The following is a 26,011-nucleotide window of genomic DNA, read 5'->3' as shown; positions in this document are numbered from 1 at the left end:
TGTCCTGAGCGCGTATCTTTAATATACCAGTCTCCGCTTAAACACTCCTTCTCATCACTAATTTCCCCCTCACTATTCAGAATCACCAATGTTTGTCACGAAACTGATGGATCAGTCGGTGAGAGCTGGTCAGGAGATGACCCTCACGACCACAGTCAAAGGCTCGGTGCCCATTACTGTGTCCTGGATTCGGGACAAGGATCACATTCTCAGAGACGGCGACAACAGGAAAATCACATTTGAGAACAATGTGGTTACTCTGAAGGTCCCTAAGGTTGACTCCACCACAGGTGGCAAATACACCTGCCAACTGAGGAATGACTCCGGAGTTGCTGAGTGTGTCTGTCAAGTGAACGTTCTAGGTTAGTAACACTTCAGGGTGAGCCTTACTTTGCTAGAAAATACAATGATAGGATTCAATTAGCTAAACATATTCTTCCCTACTTTCTAGAACCTGCTGCTATTGTGGATAGCCCAGAGTCTCTGACTGTGAAGACAGGAGAGAACGTGGCTCTAGAAGTCACTGTTTCTGGTTCACCAGAACTGAAAACCAAGTGGTTCAAGGATGGCAAAGAGCTCTCTGCTGGTGCCAAGTGTCAAATGTCCTTCACAAAGAAGATTGCCAGCTTGAAGATTCGCTCAGCTGACAAACCTGATGCAGGAGAATACAAGTTAGAGGTTCACAATGATGTTGGCACTGCTTCCAGCAAAATCAAACTTGACATCTCAGGTCGGTGCAAATAGTGTCCTTTTGTTGGTATTGAATAGCAATTATATAATTGGGATTCTGGTATAATGCTATCGGCTCAGCAATACCAATCACTTGTTGTCTTTTTTTAAAAACAGATAAGATGATTCCACCAAGTTTCCTAAGGAAGTTGAAAGACACCCCTCTTGTTGCGGGTAGACCTGGTGAGATGGAGTGCAAGGTCTCAGGCTCTGCACCGTTCACCATCTCCTGGTTCCACAAGGAGCAGGAGATTAAGAGTGGCCCAAACTATGACATTACCTTCAGCGACAACATTTGCAAAGTGATAGTCTCAACTATCAAGTTGTCTGACTCTGGGAAATACACATGTAAGGCTGTTAACACTGCAGGTGCCAGTGAGATAAGCTCCTCTATGAATGTTACAGGTCAGTAGATATAGAGTTTGAAAACATCACATTCTATGAACATCTTTCTTAGTCTGGGATCTGGTTCATTACAGAAAGTTAACACTTAAACAACTCTTACTATATTTATTTCTTTGAACCCAGAACCGCCATCTTTTGTGGAAAAACCTCAGATGAAGGAAACTCTCCCTGGCAAAAATGTCACTTTCTCAGCCAGAGTGAGAGGCTGTGCCCCTCTGAAAGTCAAATGGTTCAGAGGGACCAAGGAGATGCACCATGGAAAGGCCTGTGAGATTGCTCTGAAAGACAGTGTGGCTACTCTGGTGCTCCATGCAGTGGAGAAAGACCACGCTGGAGAGTACACATGCCAGATCATTAACGATGCTGGAAAGGAAAGCTGCCCTGTTAACCTGTTTGTGAAAGGTCTGTTAAGCCCAACAATTTACATACCTCATTCTGCTTTATACATATGTGTTAAGATAGTGACATAACTAATCGCGGTATTGCTCCTCTCAGAACCGGTCCGCTTGGTGAAGAAGCTGAAGGATATTACCTGTGAAAAAGACAAGCCTCTTCGGCTAGAGGTCACATTCTCTGGAAGCCCCAGGGTAAATGTTACCTGGTTTAAAGAGGATAAATTCATCTGGGCCTCCTACCAGTACAATGTGATCAACACCGACACCTCCTGCATCCTGGAGGTCCTGTGGTCAGACACGATGGAGGCAGCTGGTAGATACTCTTGTGAGGTTGACAACGGAGTCGGAAGTGACAAATGCGAGGCGCGAGTGACTCTTCTAGGTAAAATCATTAGCTTTAACATAGACATCCGATTATTATTTAATTTGTAATAATAATTCATCGAAATCACTACTCTTCATTATTCATCATTACATCTTTAATAATTCATCACCAACCACTAACCAAACATCATCCCTTACTTTAGAACGACCACACTTTGTTGAAAAGATGAAGCCAGTGGATGCAACTGTGGGAGAAGCAGTTACCCTACAGTGCCATATCGCAGGCACCCCTGACATCTCGGTGGTCTGGTTCAGGGACACCGCGAAGCTGCGCAAATCCGACACTTGCTCAATGGACTTTTCACACGGTGTCGCCATTTTGAAGCTGAGCAAAACTACCAAGTTCGACCATGGAGTTTACACCTGCAAGGCGGAGAACCGCATCGGATCAGCCTCCACCAGCTGCAAAGTGATGGCGAAAGGTGACACTCGTTTTCCTCCCCGTCTCTTTTCACCCCATGTCTTTGCTCGTCTTGTTTGACAAATTTCAACCGCTCATTCTGTCCAAGTGATAACAGGGCATCCTGTTAGTTTTGAGTATCGTATTGCCAGATATTCTTATATATATATATATTATATATATACCCAATTTATATAGATAACAAGGCTATCCTAAAGATGACCATTGTTGAAAGAAGACTAATCGTTTTGTATAGCTAACAATATTGCTGGAACAGCATCTCATACCGCTAATATTTCTTGGTTCAAGGTTTGCTGGATCTTTTTCAAGTCTTGAATACAAGTAACATTTGGAATCAGAAAGCAGCTGAAATTGTTGTCAATTTTTGTTGGGATTGACATATGTCAACATTTGAATGCATATCTAATGTCAATATTACGTCTCTCAGAACCTGTGCGCTTTGTCACCAAGCTGGAGGACACTACTTTCATGGTTGGTCACCCACTGAGACTTTTGTGCTCGTTCACCGGAACCCAGCGGGTCTATGTATCCTGGATGAAGGACAACAAACCCATCTGGGCTTCTTACCAGTATAACGTTAGAACCACCGACTCAACCTGCGTCCTGGAGGTGCTCAACAGTGACAGGCCCGCGGCAGCTGGAAAATACACGTGTGAACTTTCCAACAGCGCTGGAAGTGACATCTGCCACGCCAAGGTCACATTAGGTAAAGTCACTAACACTAACACATCGACTGGATTTAATTCAATTCAAGACTATTTATCGACTTCACAATCGAGTTCTACCGGTAATGGTTATCTCAAATAACTACATAACAATTTGCTCTCATTCATTTGAGATTACTGCATGCTCCCTGTAATTTTCCTGCTAGCATAGCATACGCTAAGATAACCTAACATGCAGCTAACGCCACTATTGTTTTTCTCAGAACCTGTGTGCTTTGCGAAAAAGCTGGAAGACACTTACTACAGACTGTGTGAACCTTTGACTCTCAAATGCACATACACTGGCAGCCAGAAAGTGTTTGTGACTTGGAAGAAGGATGGCAAGCTAATCTGGGCCTCTTACCAGTACAACGTGAAGACCACCGATTCCAGCTGTGTCTTGGAAGTGCTCAACAGTGACAGAGTAGCAGCAGTTGGAAAATACACTTGCGAAATTTCCAATACTGAAGGAACCGATGTCTGCCATGCTAATGTCAAACTAGGTAAATCAACTCATGTCAAGTGGTCCTTTATTAATCCCCTTCAGGTGATTAATTCAGGTGTCATAGCAGCATGGGGTAGGGGGAGGGAGGGTACAGGCAAGGTAATAGAAATATCACTAAAATACAGATAATGTATACTCTATCGATAAGAATAATAGCAGATTGAGTCTGTGCAGGGTTTAGTATTTAAGAGTCAAACAGTTCTAACAGTTTTAACAGTTTTCCAGTTCATTAGTTCTCCAGCTATTGGCGGCCTTCCTGTACTGATGGCTACTGACACAAAGGAGGGGGAGATGAGTCTATGGCTTAACGTGCTCATCATCTTAGCTAGCTCGTCATGGAGGAGGTGGGAGGGGTTCTCCATGATAGCGTCCAGCTTCTTTCTCATCCTCCTCTCTACCTCTAGTTTTACCAGTTGACTCACTGCATTCCATAATGTCTTGTAATTATAATCAATAATAACAATAATCAATCTCTTGTATATCATACCATGCTATGTAGCAGCTTGTATACTCAGCGTGCCTAGTAGAAATGCTATAATCAACTGCTTACATTTAACTAACACCACCATTGCTTCTCTCAGAACCGGTGCGCTTCGTGAGAAAGCTGAGAAACACCTCCTATAAAATCGGACGTCCTCTGAAACTCGAGTGCCAGTTCACTGGAAGCCAGAGAATCTATGTGAACTGGATGAAGGATGCTAAGCCCATCTGGGCTTCGTACCTGTACAACGTCAAAACCACCAACTTCACAAGCACCCTGGAGGTTCTGAACAGCGACAGGCGAGAAGCGGTTGGAAAATACTCGTGCGAGATTTCCAATTCAGAGGGCACTGATATCTGCCACGCTATGGTTAAGATAGGTAAAGCTGTGAATTTATTTCAACAAACAAACAAACTCTCACATATTGAGAGCTTGTGATAAAGATAAGGATACAGATATCTCTCTCCTCTTTGCTTTTAATAGTCATTCTTGGTATATTATACATCATACCGATCCCATTCAGCAAGTCGATCCTTGCACAAATATTCATTTGCCAGCATATTAACATAAACAAACAGTAACTAACATCACGCCCTGCTTCCTTTAGAATCTGTGAGCTTCTTGAAGAAGCTTGAAGACACTACTTACAGGCTGGGCAAGCCCCTCTCGCTATACTGCGCCTACAGCGCCAGCCCCAGGGTGTATGTCGCCTGGAAGAAGGATGGCAAGCCCATCTGGGCCTCCTACAAATACAACGTCAAGACCACCGACGACGCCTGTGTTCTAGAGGTTCTCAACAGCGACAGAGTAGAAGCTGCTGGGGAATATTCCTGCGAAGTTTCTAACTCTGAGAACTCTGCTATCTGCTATGCTCAGGTCACGCTAGGTAAAACACCTAACATGTATCTCATTATTTTCACTTCCACAGTTGTCATTAGTGGTAACAATCCACCACACATTTGCTAGCAGTAGCCACCTCTAATGGTCCTATTTCATTATTATGCCGCTATGTAAACAGGACGCATACCGCTGTAGCTAAACCCAGTTGCTCTCATTGAAAACAACAGATTTGACTCTTAACTGTGAATCATCAACTTATGACAAGTTTACCTCATTTCAGTTGTAGTGATTGTAAAATCAACTGATAAACATCACATATAAGTGCTGTCTAATGCAAACAGCCATTAGATAAAAATCCTCATCTATTTTGACTACCCCCCCCCCCCCATGAAGCATTATGTTTCCATCGCAAGAGAATAGTGAAGTAGGATTATTTCACATAATTTCATTAATCTACTGTCTAATTAGATGTTGACAGGCTACTAACGTCATCATTGCTTCTCCTAGAACCTGTGCGCTTTGTGAAAAAGCTACAAGACACCACCTTTAGGGTGGGCGAGCCTTTGAAGCTGGAGGTCACATACAGCGGCAGCCAAAACGTGCGTTCGAGCTGGACGAAGGATGGCAAACCCATTTGGGCTTGCTATAAGTACAACGTGAAGACCACAGATAAGGCCTGTGTCTTAGAGGTCCTCAACAGTGACAGAGTAGAGGCTGCTGGAAAATATTCCTGTGAACTTTTCAACGCTAGCAGCTCTACAGTCTGTCATGCACATGTCCGACTAGGTAACCCTCCTCCCTTACTCATACAGTACATCACAGCCCCTTCACCTCTTAGAGAAGCCATGGTATGATATTCAGTCACGTTCTGTAAAAGTCATGCTATGATATTCAATCATGTTCTGTAAAAGTCATGATATATTCAGCCATGTTCTGTAAAAGTCATGATATGACATTCAGTCGTGTTCTGTAAAAGTCATGATATGATATTCAGTCGTGTTCTGTAAAAGTCATGATATGATATTCAGTCATGTTCTGTAAAAGTCATGATATGATATTCAGTCGTGTTCTGTAAAAGTCATGATATGATATTCAGTCATGTTCTGTAAAAGTCATGATATATTCAGTCATGTTCTGTAAAAGTCATGATATGATATTCAGTCGTGTTCTGTAAAAGTCATGATATGATATTCAGTCATGTTCTGTAAAAGTCATGCTATGATATTCAGTCATGTTCTGTAAAAGTCATGATATATTCAGTCATGTTCTGTAAAAGTCATGATATGATACTCAGTCATGTTCCGTAAAAGTCATGATATGATATTCAGTCATGTTCTGTAAAAGTCATGATATATTCAGTCATGTTCTGTAAAAGTCATGATATTATATTCAGTCATGTTCTGTAAAAGTCATGATATGATATTCAGTTATGTTCTATAAAAGTCATGATATATTCAGTCATGTTCTGTAAAAGTCATGATATTATATTCAGTCATGTTCTGTAAAAGTCATGATATGATATTCAGTTATGTTCTGTAAAAGTCATGATATTATATTCAGTCATGTTCTGTAAAAGTCATGATATGATATTCAGTCATGTTCTGTAAAAGTCATGATATGATATTCAGTCATGTTCTGTAAAAGTCATGATATATTCAGTCATGTTCTGTAAAAGTCATGATATGATACTCAGTCATGTTCCGTAAAAGTCATGATATGACATTCAGAAATCTCCAATTCATTCACATAATCCCTTCAAATGATTCATTTTCATTCACTTGCTTGCTGACACAAATGCCTTGCAAACTAACATCACTATTGCCTCTCTCAGAACCTGTGCGCTTTGCCAAAAAGCTGGAAGACACATCTTACAAACTGGGCGAACGCTTGACTCTCAAGTGCACATACACCGGCAGCCAGAAAGTGCAGGTGACCTGGATGAAGGACAGCAAGCTGATCTGGGCGTCGTACCAGTACAACGTGAAGACCACAGACTCGTCATGTGTGCTGGAAGTGCTGAACAGCGATAGAGAAGCGGCAGCTGGGGTTTATTCATGTGAAATCACCAACGCTGACAGTTCAGCTGTCTGTGATGCTTATGTGATCTGCAAAACCTCTAAGAAAGGTATCCTCTCTGCTATTTTCTCATTTGCTAACGTTAACATTAAGGCTTACGGCTAAGCTCTCGAAGCACTCATAATTTCACCATTGAATTATGATTATGGATTCACCTTTGAATTATAATTCTGCAATCCTGCATGCTGCTCATCATCAGCTCTGCTTTTAATAACCGCTATTGCTTCTCACAGAACCAGTGCGCTTTGCGAGGAAGCTGGAAAACACAACGTTCAGGGTGGGTGGACCCCTGAGCCTCAGGGTCGCTTTCAGAAGCACCAAGAGAGTGTACGTGAGTTGGAAGAAGGACGGACGTGTGATCTGGGCCTCCTACCAGTACAACGTGAAGACCACCGACTGCTCCTGTGTCCTGGACGTCCTGAATAGCGATAGAGAGGCAGCTGCTGGAAAATACACTTGTGAAATTTCCAACGAAGATGGCTCTGATACCTGCCACGCTAATGTCACATTAGGTAACTGCTAACCGAGACTAGGGATGGGCACGAGTAATGTTTTCCCAGATCGAGTACATGGATTACTCGAGTAGTACTTGAGTAGTGAGCTATGCAAATCTATTTTTAGAATGCATAAAGAGCATGGCAGCAATAACAAGGCTTATTGTCGGTAAAAACCAACCATTTGTACCATTTGTAATAATTACATTACCTCGACTCTGTCTGCAGCAGGTCTCTCCACTCATGGAAACGCAGATGTGGCTAAGGTCCATGTAACGTTAGCACAACTAACGCTAACAGTTAGCTAGCCACAACTTCAGCGTGTCCATATCAATAGTCTATGAACACTATGTTTTTCTCCTTATTTTCTATTTTTCTCCCATCCCAATTTCGTATTTACAATTCTCCCCTCCCCTGTCTTGAACGTTGCTCGACTATGCCTCCCACTGGTCGGTTGTAGGGAGGATAGAAGCCTTGCATCACGTGTCCCCTCCGGTACACGAGGAGGCAGCCTGACGCATCTTTTCACCAGACAGCGCGGACTCTCAGTGGCGAGGTGTAACGCATGGGAGGCTCACACTACCCCCGCTACTTCCTGTCTCTGCTGTGCAGGCGTCCCCCAACCGACCTGTAGGAGTCGCTATCCACAACGTCCAATCCCCACCCATCGACTTCCACCCGCTACCTCTGCCAATTGAGATAGTATGACGACTGGCCCAAGCCGGAGGCAATGCTGACACCGGGATTCGAGACCGGAGTCTCTTGCATTGGTGACGAGCGCAATCTCCGCTGCGCCACCCAGCCGCCTCGTCTATGAACACTATGTAAAGTGAGCGACCTGTTGTTGGCACAATTTGGAAATGCACAAACACAAACCGCTGTTTGTGCATCTGTTTTAAGCTAGCTTAAATTCCAACGCAACAAACCTTTTGCTGTGATGTTTTCTCCTCTCCAACTTCCACTGTTGTCTTCCTGCAACAACTCACGCCTTGTGGGATTTCAGAGTGAGATTTCTGTTTCAGTGGCAAAAGCAAGCACTTTTAGTGGACGTACTTGGTAACCCACCCCCAAATTGAGTTCCCTCAAAAACTACTTGAGTTCAGTTGAAATGGTGAGTTACTCGACGAGTTACTCATGCCCATCCCTGACCAAGACAACAGCCTATTGCTATCATTGTGTTCATCAGGCATGGGTTCATCACTATTGGTAACTACTGCTGCTACTCACATAGTATTTCTATTCTTTCTTTTCCTTTATTGCATGTTTTCCACCACATTATTCCTACAGCTACTACTACCGCCGTTCACATAGTATTTCTTCCTTCCATGAAAACAAACAACGGATTCCTCTGGATATCGGATAACGGATAACGGCTCTAGTTCACGCAGCCTTCCTTCCAAAGCATGACAATATCGATTCCTAGGAACCAGGAATTCAACAACCTCCGGGACACATAGCATTTCCAACCTCCGCATGCCGACGTAAATGACCTGTAAATTACCTGATTTCAAACGTTGCTCCTCTTCAGAACCTGTGCGTTTCGTCAAGAAGATGGAGGACGTGGCCCATGAGCTCGGCAAGCCTCTGAGGCTCGAGGCCAGGTACACTGGAAGCCAGCGGGTCACTGTGACCTGGAAGAAGGACGACAAGTTCATCTGGGCTTCTTACCAGTATAATGTTAAAACCACAGACTCTGCCTGCGTCCTGGAGGTGCTCAATAGCGACCGGGTGGAGGCGGCTGGAAAATACACATGTGAACTTTCCAACGCAGCAGGCTCTGACACCTGTCATGCTCATGTCAAAATAGGTAATAATAATAATCATAATACCATCCATGGCCATCACATCTCATTCATCACATCTAGTAGAAGCACGCCATCATAATAATAATCAATATGGTTAATTATTGTTAATGTTTCAGGTAGTTATATGGCGATTATTGTCCTAATGGTTGTTGACCTGCATCTATTTATGTGCTTATTCACACTCTTTTGAAGTTCGTTGGTCAATATCTTGAAAACTAAAAGATATCAACAAGCCTCTTGTACAACTGATGTCTGGATCAAGTTTCCTGTATATCTGACTCACGGCGTAGGAGTTATGACCTTTCATAGTTCAAAACTTTAATCAATCAATCAATGATCAATATGGTTAATTTTGCTCCGGATATTGTGTGTTGGTTTGAGTTGTGGCGGAGGGTATACCAGTAGGTACTTCATGATAACATTAACCAATATGGTTATTACTATATTTGTCCTGGTAGAGATTGGTTGGTTTGAGTTGGACTTAGTAGTAGTCTGGTAACAATAATGAGGTACTCCCTAACGATAACCAATCTTGGGTTTCATTATTCTTTTGTATTTATTTTTAATTTTTTATATCTTGCTGTGCCTCTCTCCTTCCTGCTGGTGAACTGGATGGCCTTATGGACTATGGCTTCATATTCTTACCTTTGTATTTTACTAACAGAACACAAAGCCCCCAAAGTCCTTCCTACCGCCACCAAGAGGCCTTCTGAGCCCAAGGCGGAGCGACAGGGTAAGATGGTGAAGATAGAAGGTTATGTTGTCAGGCTCTCAGCTCCTGTCCACGCTGGTAGTTTAACCGTGTCTTTAACCGCACTCCTTCTTTCCCATTAACCTATTCAGAGACCAAAAAGGCTCCACAGTTTGACTCCCCTCTCACACCGGTGACGGTGACTGAGGGCGAGAGGCTGAGCCTCAGGTGCCACGTGGTGGGTTCTCCTCCGCTGAAGATCCAGTGGATGAAGGACAGGAATGAGCTGACATCCAGCGGAAACACTAAGGTCACTTTTGCTAACGGTACTGCCTGCCTGGAGATCAGCCAGGCCACCAAGAATGATGCAGGGGACTACCTCTGCAAGGCTACCAATGCCTCTGGTAGTGAGTTCTGCAAGGCCAAGGTCACTGTAAAAGGTAACATGCTTGTTTTTGGCATGGTGATATGGTCTTTGACTGAGATCGTTCTTTACAAAAAATCTATCTGGGATCGACCAGTGGCGTCGTCGTGTCATATTGGGTTCTGATACAGTTCTGGTGTGACTGTATCTTCTTGGTTCTACATCTCGCAAACCTGTTTCAGCCAAGGAGTTAGTATTAGAAAGAGCTATTTTGTCTTGCTTCCATCCTCTTGAGTTGAGTGTCTTCATCTTTCTTCGCGTTGTACAATAAAAAATAAAAGACAAAAACCTTCCCATGGGTGGATCCCAAATACTGCTGCTTCTACTACTGTAATGGAAATAGCCTGTGTTGTGGTAACGTTGATTTGTAAACCTAGAGGAAATCCAGCCTAGGTTGTACTTGGCAACAGTGTCCTTGAAAATGTAGTTTGTCTCACCTTTTGAGACATACATTTGACATTTGATACATTTGACATTTGATACATTTCTGAGATGATACCATTTAACAGCTGTGGTGAAGGTAGACCATAATAACATTTAACAGTTGTGATAAAGGTAGAGACCATAATGGCAGTCAGATGTACTACTCGGTGGTCTTCCATGCTTCCATGCTTGTTGTCTTATGAGTCACTGTTTCCCAAAGATGGGATCAAGAAAATAAATCCAGCAGCAAGGGGCAACAACCATCGGGGTTCAAGCTACTAAAATGTCACAGTAACTTCACACATAATTTGTTGAACAGTGTTATGAAACTATTTCTGCATGTTTTGTAATGATTTTGTAATGAACAGACAATATTTGATTTATAGTCTGATTTGTATTATGAACAATATTTTCAGGGTATGTTTCAGGTAGGTATATAGACATATCCTGCACATTTTGTGATTATTGTCCTAATGGTTGTTGACCTGCATCTATTTATGTACTTATTCACACTCTTTTGAAGTTTGTTGGTCAATATCTTGAAAACGAAAAGATATCAACAAGCCTCTCATGATATAACTGATGTCTGGACCAGGTTTCCTAGGCATTATGACCTTTCACAGTTCAAAAGTTTGACCTGTAATTATAGCGCCCCCTATCGGTCGATTGGGATCATATTTCTTGGCGAGCATTTTCACACAACTTACAATCAATGGGTCAAATTTCATGTTCATTTACCATCTCACTGGAATTTGCAAAACCATTGCAGAAGGAGAAGAAGGAAAAACGAACCCCTAATAATCACTATCACTGCTAGGGTATTCACCTGTTGACATTCTTCCCCAGATAAGGGAGCCAAGCCCTCCCCCACCGAGGCTCCAGCAGCACATGTCCCAGCCAAGCGCCTGGACAACCTCTTCTTCATTGAAGAGATCAAGACTCTCAACGTACCTGAGAGTAAGACACGTTTTAATCACAGTTAAGATGTAGTCACCCAGTGCCACTTCCAATAGGTTTAACAGTAGGACAAGTTAGTATGTCTAGCTCTGTTGTTATGGTCACAAACCATTATTCCTGAGGGGGAAGACATGCCCACATTTAGTGGATATTTAGTGGATCAACATTTGTCATTCTTCTTTTACACACAAAGGTTCAACCTCAGATTGTAGAAGTGCTTATGTATGTCAGAGCCCTGTATGGACCTATCAGAGCCACATATGGACCTGTTAGAGCCATGCATGGACCTATCAGAGCCACATATGGACCTGTTAGAGCCATGCATGGACCTATCAGAGCCACATATGGACCTGTTAGAGCCATGCATGGACCTATCATAGCCACATATGGACCTGTTAGAGCCATGCATGGACCTATCAGAGCCACATATGGACCTGTTAGAGCCACATATGGACCTATCAGAGCCACACATGGACCTGTTAACTTATTTGTTGTTGTTTTCAGAGGGCACTGCCACCTTCATCGCCAAGATCGGAGGTGATCCCATCCCCAATGTGAAATGGATGAAGGGTAAATGGAGGCAGATCACCCACGGTGGTCGCATCACCATGGAGCATAAAGGACAGGAGGCCAAACTGGAGATCAAGGAAGTGACCAATTCTGACGCTGGTCAGTACAGATGTGTTGCCACCAACAGACATGGAGAGATTGAAAGTAGCGCTGACATAAATATAATGAAAAAGGAGGTGGCCGAAGAGACGGGAGACTTCAGGGCTAAACTGAAGAAGTAAGTGAAGTTGAAGTGAATGTTTACAGTGTATATATATATACAGTATAAATTCAATTAAAAAGGCATGTTATTGTTGTGAGGAGGACATGTGATAATCAGACATAAAACTTGTTCTGACAAAGGTAAGTGTGGTTGGTAATTTTTACATCTGATTATCACATGTCCTCCTCGACCACAGAACAAGTCGAAAAGCCTCTTTTATATTAGTTTGGTGGTTGGCTTTTCTAATGCATTTCCAACTGACTTCCAGTTCACCCTTCAAGTATTATATTTCTCTGCTGAGACACTAGGATGGACTGGAGAGAAACAGATGAGGGGAGGTGCCGCAAACAAGGTCTTGATGGGATTTCATCCTAATGGGGGAAAAAAATCAATCCCGTAGATGGTGGTCTTCTGGTTCTGAGGTCAAGCCTGTAGATGGTGGTCCTCTGGTCTTAAGGCCAAGCCTGGACATGGTGGTTATCTGGTCCTGAGCTCAAGCCTGTACAGCGGTCGTCTGGTCCTAATAGAGACCATATGATTCTATAGGAAAGGGTCACTACTGCCTAGAGGAAGCAACACACTGTCTCAAATCTATTAGTGTTTGTTTCAGTGGAGAGATCTTATGGTCAGAGAGTTTGAAGGCCAGTCTTAGAGGCCTTTCCACCACTCCAAGTGAGTTCTACACCACCTCACCTCTGTGTTGTTCCGTCTTCCCAAGGACACCGTCCAAGCAGAAGAGCCCTAAGAAGGAAGGAGACATTGATATTGTGGAACTGCTGAGAGGTCACGACATTAAAGACTATGAGAGAATTCTGCAGGAGCATGAGATCTACGATTTCCGCGCTATCCTGGAGGCCAAGGACTTCCTGAAGAGAGAGAAAGAGATAGAGACCGGGAAAATGGTGAGATGAGAAATTCCAAAAATTTCCAACTGGACCCAGTGAAGAATGGCAATAATATTACTGGGGTTCCATTCCGATTTGATCTGTTTGCCAGTTGGGGACTATATTAATATGTGGTTTTTAATTTAACTTTAGTAATGTCTGACTGGACCCAGTAGAGCATGACAGTAATGTTTAACAGGAACCAGTAGAGTATGACAGTAATGTCTGACTGGACCCAGTAGAGCATGACAGTAATGTTTAACAGGAACCAGTAGAGTATGATAGTAATGTCTGACTGGACCCAGTAGTGCATGACAGTAATGTTTAACAGGAACCAGTAGAGTATGACAGTAATGTCTGACTGGACCCAGTAGAGCATGACAGTAATGTTTAACAGGAACCAGTAGAATATGACAGTAATGTCTGACTGGACCCAGTAGTGCATGACAGTAATGTTTAACAGGGACCAGTAGAGTATGACAGTAATGTCTGACTGGACCCAGTAGAGCATGACAGTAATGTTTAACAGGGACCAGTAGAGTATGACAGTAATGTCTGACTGGACCCAGTAGAGCATGACAGTAATGTTTAACAGGAACCAGTAGAATATGACAGTAATGTCTGACTGGACCCAGTAGAGTATGACACTGACAGTAATGTCTGACTGGGCCCAATAGATGACAGTCATCATAACAAGGTTTAGGAGAAGCCACCACACTACTGTGAGCGTTTCAGTGATATTATTATCCTGTAGTAAAAGTAATCATTCAACAAATGATGAGTGGTTAAAATCTTTTTATTAACCACATGTTGGTGTTGAAGTCAGTTTCATGCTCACAACCAAAGCAACCCACTGACCCTTGACCTTTCCTGTTTCCTGGTCCAGGAAGTGGAGCGTGGAGGTAGAGTAGATGAAGAAGACATGTCCAGGCTGATCCAACAGCTAGAGGGACGTGCAGGATCAGAGGTAAACAGTCTGGGCTTCTAATAAGTCAGCAATTAGCTGCTTCTTCAATGTTTCTTTGTTATATAAGGAAACATAGTAATTTCAACAAATCTCCATTCATAATAAATGTAATGCTGCAATCTCCCACATTCACCCCCCAGCCCGTGTCGGTGTTGAAGGACATTACAGACCAAGTGACTTCTGAGAACCAGACTGCTGTGTTTGAGTGTGAGGTTAGGATCAACTACCCAGAGATCACCTTGTCCTGGTACAAGGGCACCCAGAAACTGGACAGTGGTGACAAGTACGACATCAGCGTCGTTGGCGACCGCCACCTGCTGAAGATCAAACACTGCCAGTCCAAGGATGAGGGCAACTACCGCGTGGTCTGTGGCCCCCACATCTCCAACGCCAAGCTCACCATCTCAGGTTAGAGTCTGTGTACAGTTCTTCATGTCGTTTGAAGAATACGTGTTTGTGATTGTCATTTAACGCTATTTGAAATCCCTCTTGTTCGTTTCGTTATCAGGGGGTGATCGCAAGCTAGGTAAGGAGTCTTAACTAACAAACGCTTTGACACACGCTTACCTCTTTGTACATGTTGGTTTACATCTTACGTTTTGTGTGTGTCTGTATCTTTGTACTCTTGGTGGATTTCTTTTCTTCTTATGCCTCTTAAGTTACATTCAATTTTAGAGACTTTAAAGTCTCAGATGTTAAAATAGGGCTTAAGTTACGATAAACAGGTTTTTTGATTGAACACAAATCTAACACAAACGAGTTATTCCAAAACCTTAATCTGAACTCACTCCCAATGATCTGGTTTTAGCAGAGCAGATTCAGTTCACTAAACGCATCAGAAGCATCGAGGTGAACGAGCGGCAGGCAGCCGTCTTTGAGTGTGAGGTGTCGTTCGACAACGCTATCGTCTCGTGGTACAAAGACACGTGGGAGCTGAGAGAAAGCCCCAAATATAACTTCAGAACCGAGGGCCAACGGCACTTCATGACCATCTATAATGTAACCGCTGAGGACGAAGGTTCGTGATGGAACTTCGCATTATCTAAATAATTTATTACATTTTAATAGATTTGATTAAAATAGATTAATCCACCTTCGATTTTTGTCTCATATTTTCCTTCACCAAGCACTTCTTAGCAATCATTTGGGGAAAGGTTGAGTAATGACAACTTTAGTTTGGCTTGTTAGCATTTTTAGCATTCGTCATTAAAACCAATGGGTAACGTTAGCCACAAGCTAACCCATTTTTATGGAATGTTGACATGCTAATGCTTATTTTAAGATAATTAAAGGGTAACATTTGTAAGGTTGCTGCTTTTAATGTAGAAACCTTTCCCCGTATTGTGACCAGTACCTGGTGAACAAAAATAAGGCTTAAAAATGTAAATGAAAGATGTGACTTTCCCTTCTGTCCTAAGAGTAGAGAATTATGTGCGTTCATCCCTCAGGCGTCTACTCTGTCATAGCTCGCTTGGAGCCCATGGGAGAGGCTAAGAGCACAGCTGAACTTTACCTGTCAGGGAAAGGTCTGTACCTTTTAAACACTATAAATACATACAATATAAATCATCTCTAGTTATATACAGTCACTATTATTCTCAGTTATAACAACTTCAATTTATCCTTTCACAGACATTGGGTTAGGAAAGGTTCCTTATGGTGAGTATTTCACTAAAGTATTTAGCTTAATGACAGTAAAACCACATATGTCCGCTGGTCTACTCTAAAACACAGTCTGGAAGCACTGAAATGCAGAACTTGAATTGATAGAATGGCCCTTCCAATCCAAATCCACATTCATGAATGGTCATGTGGTTGGTAAATCATAAAATGGCTGCCATAATAATAATAACTTTATTTAGAGCCATAGAGTGATTCTTAATGTCATCATGGAAACCACCACCATGCGTGTTGCTCATGTACCATCATGACAATCGTGGATTACTGATACAACATTATTTATTTTTCAATTTCAAATAAAGATGCATTTCAAGTAAAGTAGTTGTCAAAGTGTGACGTATCTGGTATGTGAGGTTTTACTGTTAAAATATCCATACAAAACTATGAATAAACAGTATTTTCACAGTGATTTATGGATGTATTTAGATTTGGCACTAAAACTATGTGTAAATGTTTAGATGTGCCAGACACATCCATCCAGGTAGCTGGAGAAACAGCTATGGTTGCCCACAGAGGTAAGAAATTCAATTAATTAATTAAATACATTTTTAGTTAATGCATCCATTTACATTAAGCCTCACTTTAACATCAGGCAGAATCTTTTTCAATTACAACATGTCTAATTTTTCCATCTAAAGATTCAACTGAATTCTATCGTTCCGAAGAGAGAGCTGCAGGTATAACTTTATAACTTTCATGGATTACACAGAATCATAATAATATTACTAATAATTCTAGAATTAGTTGATTAGACACTAATAACTCTGAGGTTGGAGTGAGGAAATTGCTGTGTTTCCCCATTTCATTCATATAAAATGAACCATTATCCCTCATCCCTATAATAAATCTAACATTATTATCATTATCTTCATCATCTTCTTCATCATCACCACCACCATCATCCTTAAATCACGTGTGAGACCGGTAATTCATAAATTAATATCAAACCATCCTTTTCTACCGACTAATAATTCAATCACCTCCCGTCTGTCCGTTTCAAAGTGCACCTGTTTTAAACAACATTTGTATATTGGATATGCAGAGTGAATGTAGTGCAGTAATGCCATTATGCATATTTAAGGACTTTCAGTTGCATTGATGGCTTCTCCATGGACAGCTCTTTATTCAAGTGTAGGATAATTATAACTGTAATATTATTGTGATTTAGAGTAATTAAGAGTGTCGCTGCACAGGTTAAAATCTAACTCTTGAAGGTAGCGAGTGAATGTTCAAAGCGGTTCGTTCTAACAACCGATCTGTCTTTCAATACACTAGCTTATGAAAGTTGGACAAAGCAAGAAGAAAGGGTGTCTCTTCAATACTCTTCTGTCACAGGTATCAATGTGGCTTTGGTTTCAGACCAACCATCACTCATCGCCCACTCATCTTAAACGTGTTTGTTTCGTTTGTCTTGTTACATTTCTTAATGATTGTGTTTGTTTTTCAATAATTTCTTCTTAATCATGTTGTTCATTTATCCTTTCTTTGTTTCTTAATAATGTAAATGATGTCCGTCCCATCATTCATCCATGGCCGTGTATCATCCTTGGTGACTTCTGTCTGTCATCCATCTCTTCATTATCTGTCCTTAATATTCTGTACATCCATCCCATTGTGTGACGTCTTCAGTGTCATTGGAAGATTCCTGACTGATCGTTAACAGCAGTCTTGACATCAGTCATGTCCTTGTGTAAAGATGTGTCTAAGTTGACTTTTTCCCTCACCAGAAGAAAGAAAACCCGTCGACGAAAGTGTTGAGAGGAGAGACGCTAGGATGAGAGAGACCGTTCCCCAAGGTATACCAGCTACGCTTCTGGCCACTAAAAACAAAAGCTTGTGGCTGTGATTTAATAAGCGAGCTGTGATTATCATCATCATCATCACCCTTATGATGCCAGTGATGATGATAGTGTCTCTGTCCCGCCATATTTTTACATGCAGTCATGTAAAATACTACTTACAACTGCTTCAAGTCCAGTATTCTCCTGTTCAAACACTGCAACAGGAAATCTACTTGGGCACATTTTTTATGTTTATGTTGTCAAGTTAGAAAAGGTCTTCTAGACCAATAGGCAACACAAGGCTTCTGTATGTCACAATATAAAATGCCTCATTTGTGCATTTTATTTGTCATAATTCATGACCTCTTCTTGTGCATTTTATTTGTCGTCATTTGTATCATCTTGCTTTTGCCTTTTTTATGATTTTTATTTGTTTGTATTTTAACTAATATCTTGTGTCTGTCACACCTCTGTTCTGCCCTCTCTGTTAGAGTCTGATCTGGTGCAGAAACTGTTGCACTTCTGTGTTGAAAGCACAGATTATTCCATTAATTCCATTATTAACCTATTAATCTAGTGTACTTCTACCCTCGGTAGAGCTTTTCATAGACACCAGATGAGAGCTTAGAGCTTGCCAGTATTAGTGGTCTAATGAATGGACTCTTTTTTTGCTTGTCAGTGATGTTCTTTATCCTCACTCATTGGACTCTGTTTGGCTTGTCTGTGTCAGTCGTATTTTCTTACAATGCTTGTGAAGTAATTCAGTAGAGAGCATTGGATCCGTTGCTCGTCTGTTGTATTGTTTTGTCTTTCTGTTGTAAATGTTCTGTGTTCTCTTGCTTTCTCTTAGTCTTGACCATCTTAAACGCCTGTAGTGTCTGTATTGACTGACAGTGATGTTTCTGTATTATCTTGAAGAACACACACCTTACAGGAAGCCAGAGGTAGTGGCCATTCCCAGCAAGGTCACACATGAAGCGTATTATCCTGAATCAACACCCCAGCCTAAAAAGGTTCCTGAGGCCGAAGTGCCATATCCAGCCAGAATGGCACCTGAGCCAAAAGTGGCACCTACTTGGTCTGAGCCCGAGCCACCAAAGGCTGTGCCTACTCCATGGACAGACGCTCCTCAACAGAAAGGTAACGTAATGGCTTTACTGCACTCTTTCTTGACAAGGCACTTAACTGCTGCTTTATATTTAATCTCTTCCTCCGTATGTCACTCACAAGTTTGTGTTTAATTGTGCCAATCTCGAATGTTGAGAGATTCTTGGAAGTTTAGAAAATAAACCAAAACTACAATTATTTTAAGTTCCTGAAGACCGTAGAGGTGAGCCCGCCAGGAGACCCAAAGCAGCTCCACAACCAGCGGCTCCACAGAAAGGTAGATCAGCTCTAAGCTCCAGGAGACAAACCCTCCGATGTTTTGTTGTATGTTAATTAACATAACACAGCATTTTTCTTCTTGTTAACCTCTTGGGCTTGATGGAATAACATCTTCTACTTGATTTGGAGCATCCGCTCCACAATACTTAATCTTAATGCTTGACCATCTGTGTGCTGGAATTCATATTATAGATGAGTGCTGGTGGTATTTAATCTACATGTTTTGGCTAGGACTCAAGCTAATGATAAGACATAGCTTGAGAAAACTAACCCTGTCTAAATTTATTGACTCCATAATTTGGCGATGATCTTTAGGGTACTCAATACAATTACTGCTCTTTTAAGTGGCAGCTACACCCAGGCCAGGCGAACCTGCATACAGGCCTTCCCCACCTAGGACTGAAGAACCGGCATACAGACCTTCCCCACCTAGGACTGAAGAACCTGCATACAGACCGTCGCCACCTATGACTGAAGAACCTGGATATAGACCTTCCCCACCTATGACTGAAGAACCTGCATACAGACCATCGCCACCTATGACTGAAGAACCTGGATATAGACCTTCCCCACATATGACTGAAGAACCTGCATACAGACCTTCGCCACCTAGGACTGAAGAACCTGCATATAGACCTTCCTCACCTAGGGCTGAAGAACCTGCATATAGACCTTCCTCACCTAGAACTGAAGAACCTGCATATAGACCTTCCCAACCTAGGACTGAAGAACCTGCATATAGACCTTCCTCACCTAGAACTGAAGAACCTGCATATAGACCTTCCCAACCTAGGACTGAAGAACCTGCATATAGACCTTCCTCACCCAGGACTGAAGAACCTGCATACTGGCCTTCCCAACCTAGGACTGAAGCTTTCCCTGCTAAAGGTACTAAGGGAGCTATTGTTATTCTACACTATTTCTTAATTATTCTTCATAACTCTTTCCTATATGTTGTCATGTGACTTGTTAATTGAACACATCTTATGCTTTGTTCTATGTTCCTATAATCTCTTTTACTGTTAGCACTCGCTAGAGTGTGCTTTAATGAAAGGCACTAAAGGTGCAATTGAGAGTGGACAGCAGACATGTCTTGTTTGTCGTAATGTGTTACTCTGTGTTTCGTCATGTGAAATGTTTTTGTGTTACTTTTAAGCAATAATTTAGGCTTTTGGAAATATTTTTTAACACACTCATTAGAGTGTAGTGTAATTACTCCATATGAAGGCCTTGGTGATTAGGTTCAAACATTATATTTCATGTCCTCTGAAGTGCCAGCGGTACCCCAGCGAGAGGAACATGCAGTCCAACCACCTGCAGCCAAAGTTACTCCATCCTGGCCTGAAGATATTCCAACTAAAGGTATTGCTGCAAAGATGGTATTTAGATTTGATCTTATATATCTTGAATGTGGTATGTTTGTCAGTGAATGTGGCAGAATACCTCATTCTTGTTCTTGGTTGGTGCCATGTTTTTGTGTGTATTGAATACACATATTTTTATGTTACTTTAGTGTCTTGTGCCTATCTCTTAACTGTGCTAAGCACTCGTTAGAGTGTGTAAATGTTACTTCAGTGTCTTGTGGCTATCTCTTAAACTGTGCGTGTAAATGTTACTTCAGTGTATTGTGGCTATCTCTTAAACTGTGCTAAGCACTCGTTAGAGTGTGTACAAAAACACAGCCTCAAAATCAACTCATGAATGAATGTTCTTTTAAGTTGTCCCAGAAGCACGGACACCCAAGACTGCGACAGAACCTCCAAGAAAACCACAGCAAGCAGTTACTAAGCTTGAGCCAGAACCACCATTGTATGCTCCTGAGACTCTAATATATGCTCCTAGGGCAGCATTGCCACCTCCAGCGGTACCAAGGTATGCCCCTGGGGCAGCAATGCCAGCTCCAGAGATACCAAGGTATGCTCCTGGGGCAGCAATGCCAGCTGCAGAGGCACCAAGGTATGCTCCCGGGGCAGTAATGCCAGCTCCAGAGGTACCAAGGTATGCTCCTGGGGCAGCAATGCTAGCTCCAGAGGTACCAATGTATGCTCCTGGGGCAGCAATGCCAGCTCCAGAGGTACCAAGGTATGCTCCTGGGGCAGCAATGCCAGCTGCAGGGGCACCAAGGTATGCTCCTGGGGCAGTAATGCCAGCTCCAGAGGTACCAAGGTATGCTCCTGGGGCAGCAATGCTAGCTCCAGAGGCACCAAGGTATGCTCCTGGGGCAGTAATGCCAACTGCAGAGGCAACAAAGTATGCTCCTGGGGCAGCAATGCCAGTTGCAGAGGCACCAAGGTATGCTCCTGGGGCAGTAATGCCAGTTCCAGAGGCACCAAGGTATGCTCTTGGGGCAGCAATGCCAGCTCCAGAGGCACCAAGGTATGCTCCTGGGGCAGTAATGCCAGCTGCAGAGGTACCAGGGTATGCTCCTGGGGCAGTAATGCCAGCTGCAGAGGCACCAAGGTATGCTCCTGGGGCAGCAATGCCAGCTCCAGAGGTACCAAGGTATACTCCTGGGGCAGCAATGCCAGCTCCAGAGGTACCAAGGTATGCTCCTGGGGCAGCAATGCCAGCTCCAGAGGTACCAAGGCATGCTGCTGGGGCAGCAATGCCAGCTCCAGAGGTACCAAGGTATGCTCCTGGGGCAGTAATGCCAGCTCCAGAGGAGCCAAGTTATGCACCTAAAGCAACAAAAACAAAGCAACTTCCAGAGCCAGTTCAAGAAGCACCCAAGTACATTCCACAGTCACTTAAAGCAGACCAAGAAGCACACAAGTGTGCACCTGAAACATCAAAGCAAGTCCCTCTGGCTCAAAAGCCAACACCTCAACCACAAGGTACAGTCTATATATCTGCAAAGATGATGAATAAGTTGAAAGTTATTAGTAATTAACTGTTAACTACTCAATTGATCTTCTTTATCTTCATTTACCTCTTCATGCTCAGAACTTTTCATCATATCTTTTGCAAATTCTTTATATCTTGAAATGTGTCTATGTTATTTTATGTTGTCATATTTGTTTACTGTTTTGTCATGCTGTCTCATATATCAAAACAGTAAAACAGAGGGAGTTACAACCTGAAAAACCAGCAATAGCTAAGCCAAAGTTGGAGGATGTTACCCCGGCTAAAGGTATGCTTAAAGTCAATGTTTCTCAGACACACTTTCAAAAAGCAGCACCAAGGTTTCTCCAATAGCATTAGTTTGATTGAGTACATTTATTTGCTATAGTGCCCCAGAAATTGGAGCAAATTACACCTTCTGCAAAAGAAGTCCTACCTCAGTCTACTGAAACTACACAGCAGAGAGGTAGTAATCATTACAACTTTCACAATTCAGTAAGACTATGTACTACTACACGTGGCACTTGCTTATCTGTGGCTTTAAAACTGTTTGTCTTTTGTTTTGTTGTCTTCCTCTTTGCCACCACTCCATGGTGGACATCTTGAATCTTGGGTTATATCTTTAAAAAGTTACCCCAGTTCCCACGAGGACTGATCGTAAGACCACAGCTGTGGTTGAGAAGAGACAGGATTCAGCTGTGAAGATGGGTCTCAGTGAGAGGCTCTCTCTGACAGAGGAAGTTGAAGCCAGGAGAGAGGAGCTGGTGCAGTCCAGTGTGATAGAAGAAGTCTCTTTGGAAAGGGTAACAAAACAACAGAGGGTGATAGTGAAGGAAGAGTCTCCAGTGTGGTACAGCGAAGATGAACAGGTTGAAGATACAGCAGAGGAACATACTGAATATATAGTTGAACTACCAGAGGACATTGAACCAACAGACACTACAGTTCATACTGCTTACATTGAAGAATATTCTCCTATGGAGGAAAGACCATTTGAGGAAACTGCATCTAAGGGGGAGGACATTCCATCTCCCCCTCCTAAAGAAACTGTCTCACCTCCAATGAAGAAAGATCTCTCACCTCCAATGAAGAAAGATCTCTCACCTCCAACAAAGAAAGATGTCTCACCTCCAACGAAGAAAGATGTCTCACCTCCAATGAAGAAAGATGTCTCACCTCCAACAAATAAAGATGTCTTACCTCCAACAAAGAAAGATGTCTCACCTCCAACAAAGAAAGATGTCTCACCTCCAACAAAGAAAGATGCCTCATCTCCAACAAAGAAAGATGTCTCACCTCCAACAAAGAAAGATGTCTCACCTCCATCAAAGAAAGATGTATCACCTCCAACAAAGAAAGATGTCTCACCTCCAACAAAGAAAGATGTCTCACCTCCAACAAAGACAGATGTCTCACCTCCAACAAAGAAAGATCTCTCACCTCCAACGAAGAAAGATCTCTCACCTCCAACGAAGAAAGATCTCTCACCTCCATCAAAGAAAGATCTCTCACCTCCATCAAAGAAAGATATCTCACCTCCAACGAAGAAAGATGTCTCACCTCCAACAAAGAAATACATCACTCCATCATCTAAAGATGACATTCATCCAAGGGAAGAAGTAACGACACCTACACAAATAGTCACTCCTGAAGAAATTACTTCTATTAGGCATTTCAGCCCAGAACTGGCAGCTCATGGACTCCATGACCGAGACGACAGAGAAATGATGACTCCAGTGTTCAGTGGAGATGAGGATGCAGCTGAGTTGAGCTATGTTGAGGATGCTGAAAGTGTTGATGTGCAGGGGAAGGAGAAAATGGGATGGAAGAAAACTCCTAGAAGAGGAAGAGAAGAGGAACCTAAGGAGCCATGTTTAACTAAGAAGAAGATAACAAAGATCGACAAGGACAAAGAATCAGTTAAACTGAAACGCTTTGAGAAACCTGATAAAGCAGAGGAAGAACCACACAGGGTCAAGCTGAAGAAGGTGCCAGTGAAGCCCAGAGAACCAGAAGAAGAAGTTATTACTCACAGAGTAGATGTGATTAAACATTATGATCCAGAACTGACCGTTCATGGACTTCACGACAGAGAAGATCATGATGTAATAACACTTGATAGAACTGAAAGGGTCTTTACAGCAGATGAGGAAGCATCTGAATTGAGCTGTATTGAGGAAACCGAAAGCACTGAAGTACAAGACGAGGAGAAGACTAGATGGACCGGAGACCCTAAAACACATAAAGAAGAGGAACCTGAGGAACCAGCTGAGGAGACACTTGAATTGGGCTATTTTGAGGAAGCTCAAAGGGTTGAAGCTGTAAAAGAAGAAGAAAGGGTAGGATGGACAAGAACTCCTAAAACACAGAAAGAAAAGGAACCTGAGGAGCCAGGTTTAGCTACAATGAAAGTAACAAAATTGCCAAAGAAAGACAAGAAGCAGGAATCAGTTAAACTGAAACATTTAGTAAAACCTGCTAAACCAGAGCCTGAACCAGAGGTTATTAAGCTGAAGAAGGTTCCAACTAAACATTCTGAGCCTGAGAGAGAAGTTATTACTCAGAAATCAGAGGTGACAAGACATTACGATCCAGAACTGACCGTTCATGGACTTCATGACAGAGAAGATCGTGAGGTGATAACACTCGGTAGAACTGAAAGGGTCTTCACAGCAGATGAGGAGACACTTGAATTGGGCTATTTTGAGGAAGCTCAAAGGGTTGAAGCTGTAAAAGAAGAAGAAATGGTAGGATGGACAAGAACTCCTAAAACACAGAAAGAAGAGGAACCTGAGGAACCAGGTTTAGCTAAGAAGAAAGTAACAACACTGACACAGAAAGACAAGGAGCAGGAATCAGCTAAACTGAAACCATTTGGAAAACATGCTAAACCAGAGCCTGAACCAGAGGTCATTAAGCTGAAGAAAGTACCAACAAAACCTTCTGAGTCTGAGAGGGAAGTTATTACTCACCAAGTAGAGGTGACAAGACATTATGACCAGGAACTGACAGTTCATGGATTTCATGACAGAGACGATCGTGATGTAATAACACTCGGTAGAACTGAAAGGGTCTTCACAGCAGAGGATGAGAAGGTTGAAATGGGCTATGTTGAGGCACTAGAAAGGGTGGAAGAACAAGAAGAGAAGACCAGATGGATGAGAACTCCTATAGGGAAGAAAGATGACAAACCGGAACCAGATTTAACTAAAAAGAAAATCAGAAAATTACCAAAGGATGATGAGGAGCCAGAAGAAATTAAGCTGAAACCATTTGAAAAACCTGGAAAGCCAGAGGAGGTTGAGCCACCAAAACCTAAGAAAGAAAGAGAGGCAAAGATGGATACTGAACGAACACCTTTCAAAAGAGCTGAGGCACCACAGAGAGATGAACCCGCTACCCTTGTAAGACCATCAAAAGATGAACCCACTCCTCCATCAGAAAATGCTGTTGTTGAACCACCGGTCAGCAATGTTTCCTCAGAAAATGAAACTGAAAGAGAAGCATCTCTTGAGGAAGAGACAATGCCATATATGAGGTATATTCCAACCACTACAGATATTCTAGACACAACAGACACTCCAGTCTATCTTGAGGAGGAACTCACTCCACCAAAGAAAGCTGTACCAACATCAAAGGATGAAACCACTCCTTTGAGACGAGATGCATCTCCACCCTCCAAAGTTGTTGTTCCTTCTAAAGAAGACACTGCTCCCAAAATGGTGACGCCATCCAAGAAAACTCTTCCTACAGACAAAGTTACTCCAACTAAAGTAGCTCCTCCTCCAAAACAAGTCATTCCACAAAAGAAAACTTCTCTTCCTAAAGGGGAAAGTACTCCATCCAAGAAAATTATATCTCCATCTGAGAGAACTGCCTCTACTGAGGAAGTGACTATTCAACCAAAGAAATGTGTTTCTCCTGAACTGGAACAACCTAAAGAGGTTGAAATAACCAAAACCCCAC

The 26,011-nt window shown here is 42.5% G+C and overlaps 1 protein-coding gene across 1 annotated transcript in view; it reads left to right on the top strand.

Annotated features, from left to right (window-relative positions):
• LOC311228135 (titin-like) overlaps positions 1–26,011 on the top strand; it is a gene marked incomplete at its 5' end in the record, with an annotated part of 258,753 nt that overhangs the window by 52,534 nt on the left and 180,208 nt on the right. Inside the window, 27 exon segments of the mRNA XM_084314050.1 lie at positions 81–362; positions 452–730; positions 847–1,134; positions 1,258–1,536; positions 1,630–1,911; positions 2,057–2,335; positions 2,762–3,040; positions 3,263–3,541; positions 4,125–4,403; positions 4,632–4,910; positions 6,696–6,989; positions 7,174–7,452; positions 8,963–9,241; positions 9,904–9,972; positions 10,083–10,370; positions 11,624–11,734; positions 12,239–12,521; positions 13,225–13,408; positions 14,277–14,357; positions 14,498–14,765; positions 15,166–15,375; positions 15,806–15,883; positions 19,854–20,092; positions 20,477–20,566; positions 21,047–21,824; positions 22,685–22,895; positions 23,724–24,081. Of these exon segments, the coding sequence (XP_084170176.1) occupies positions 81–362; positions 452–730; positions 847–1,134; positions 1,258–1,536; positions 1,630–1,911; positions 2,057–2,335; positions 2,762–3,040; positions 3,263–3,541; positions 4,125–4,403; positions 4,632–4,910; positions 6,696–6,989; positions 7,174–7,452; positions 8,963–9,241; positions 9,904–9,972; positions 10,083–10,370; positions 11,624–11,734; positions 12,239–12,521; positions 13,225–13,408; positions 14,277–14,357; positions 14,498–14,765; positions 15,166–15,375; positions 15,806–15,883; positions 19,854–20,092; positions 20,477–20,566; positions 21,047–21,824; positions 22,685–22,895; positions 23,724–24,081 (6,905 nt within the window).

Source organism: Notolepis coatsorum, assembly GCF_963971535.1.
Source record: "Notolepis coatsorum genome assembly, chromosome: 5".
Lineage (NCBI taxonomy): Eukaryota > Metazoa > Chordata > Actinopteri > Aulopiformes > Paralepididae > Notolepis > Notolepis coatsorum.
The sequence above is the reverse complement of the archived record's forward strand: the minus strand, read 5'-3'. Positions and strand labels throughout refer to the sequence as shown.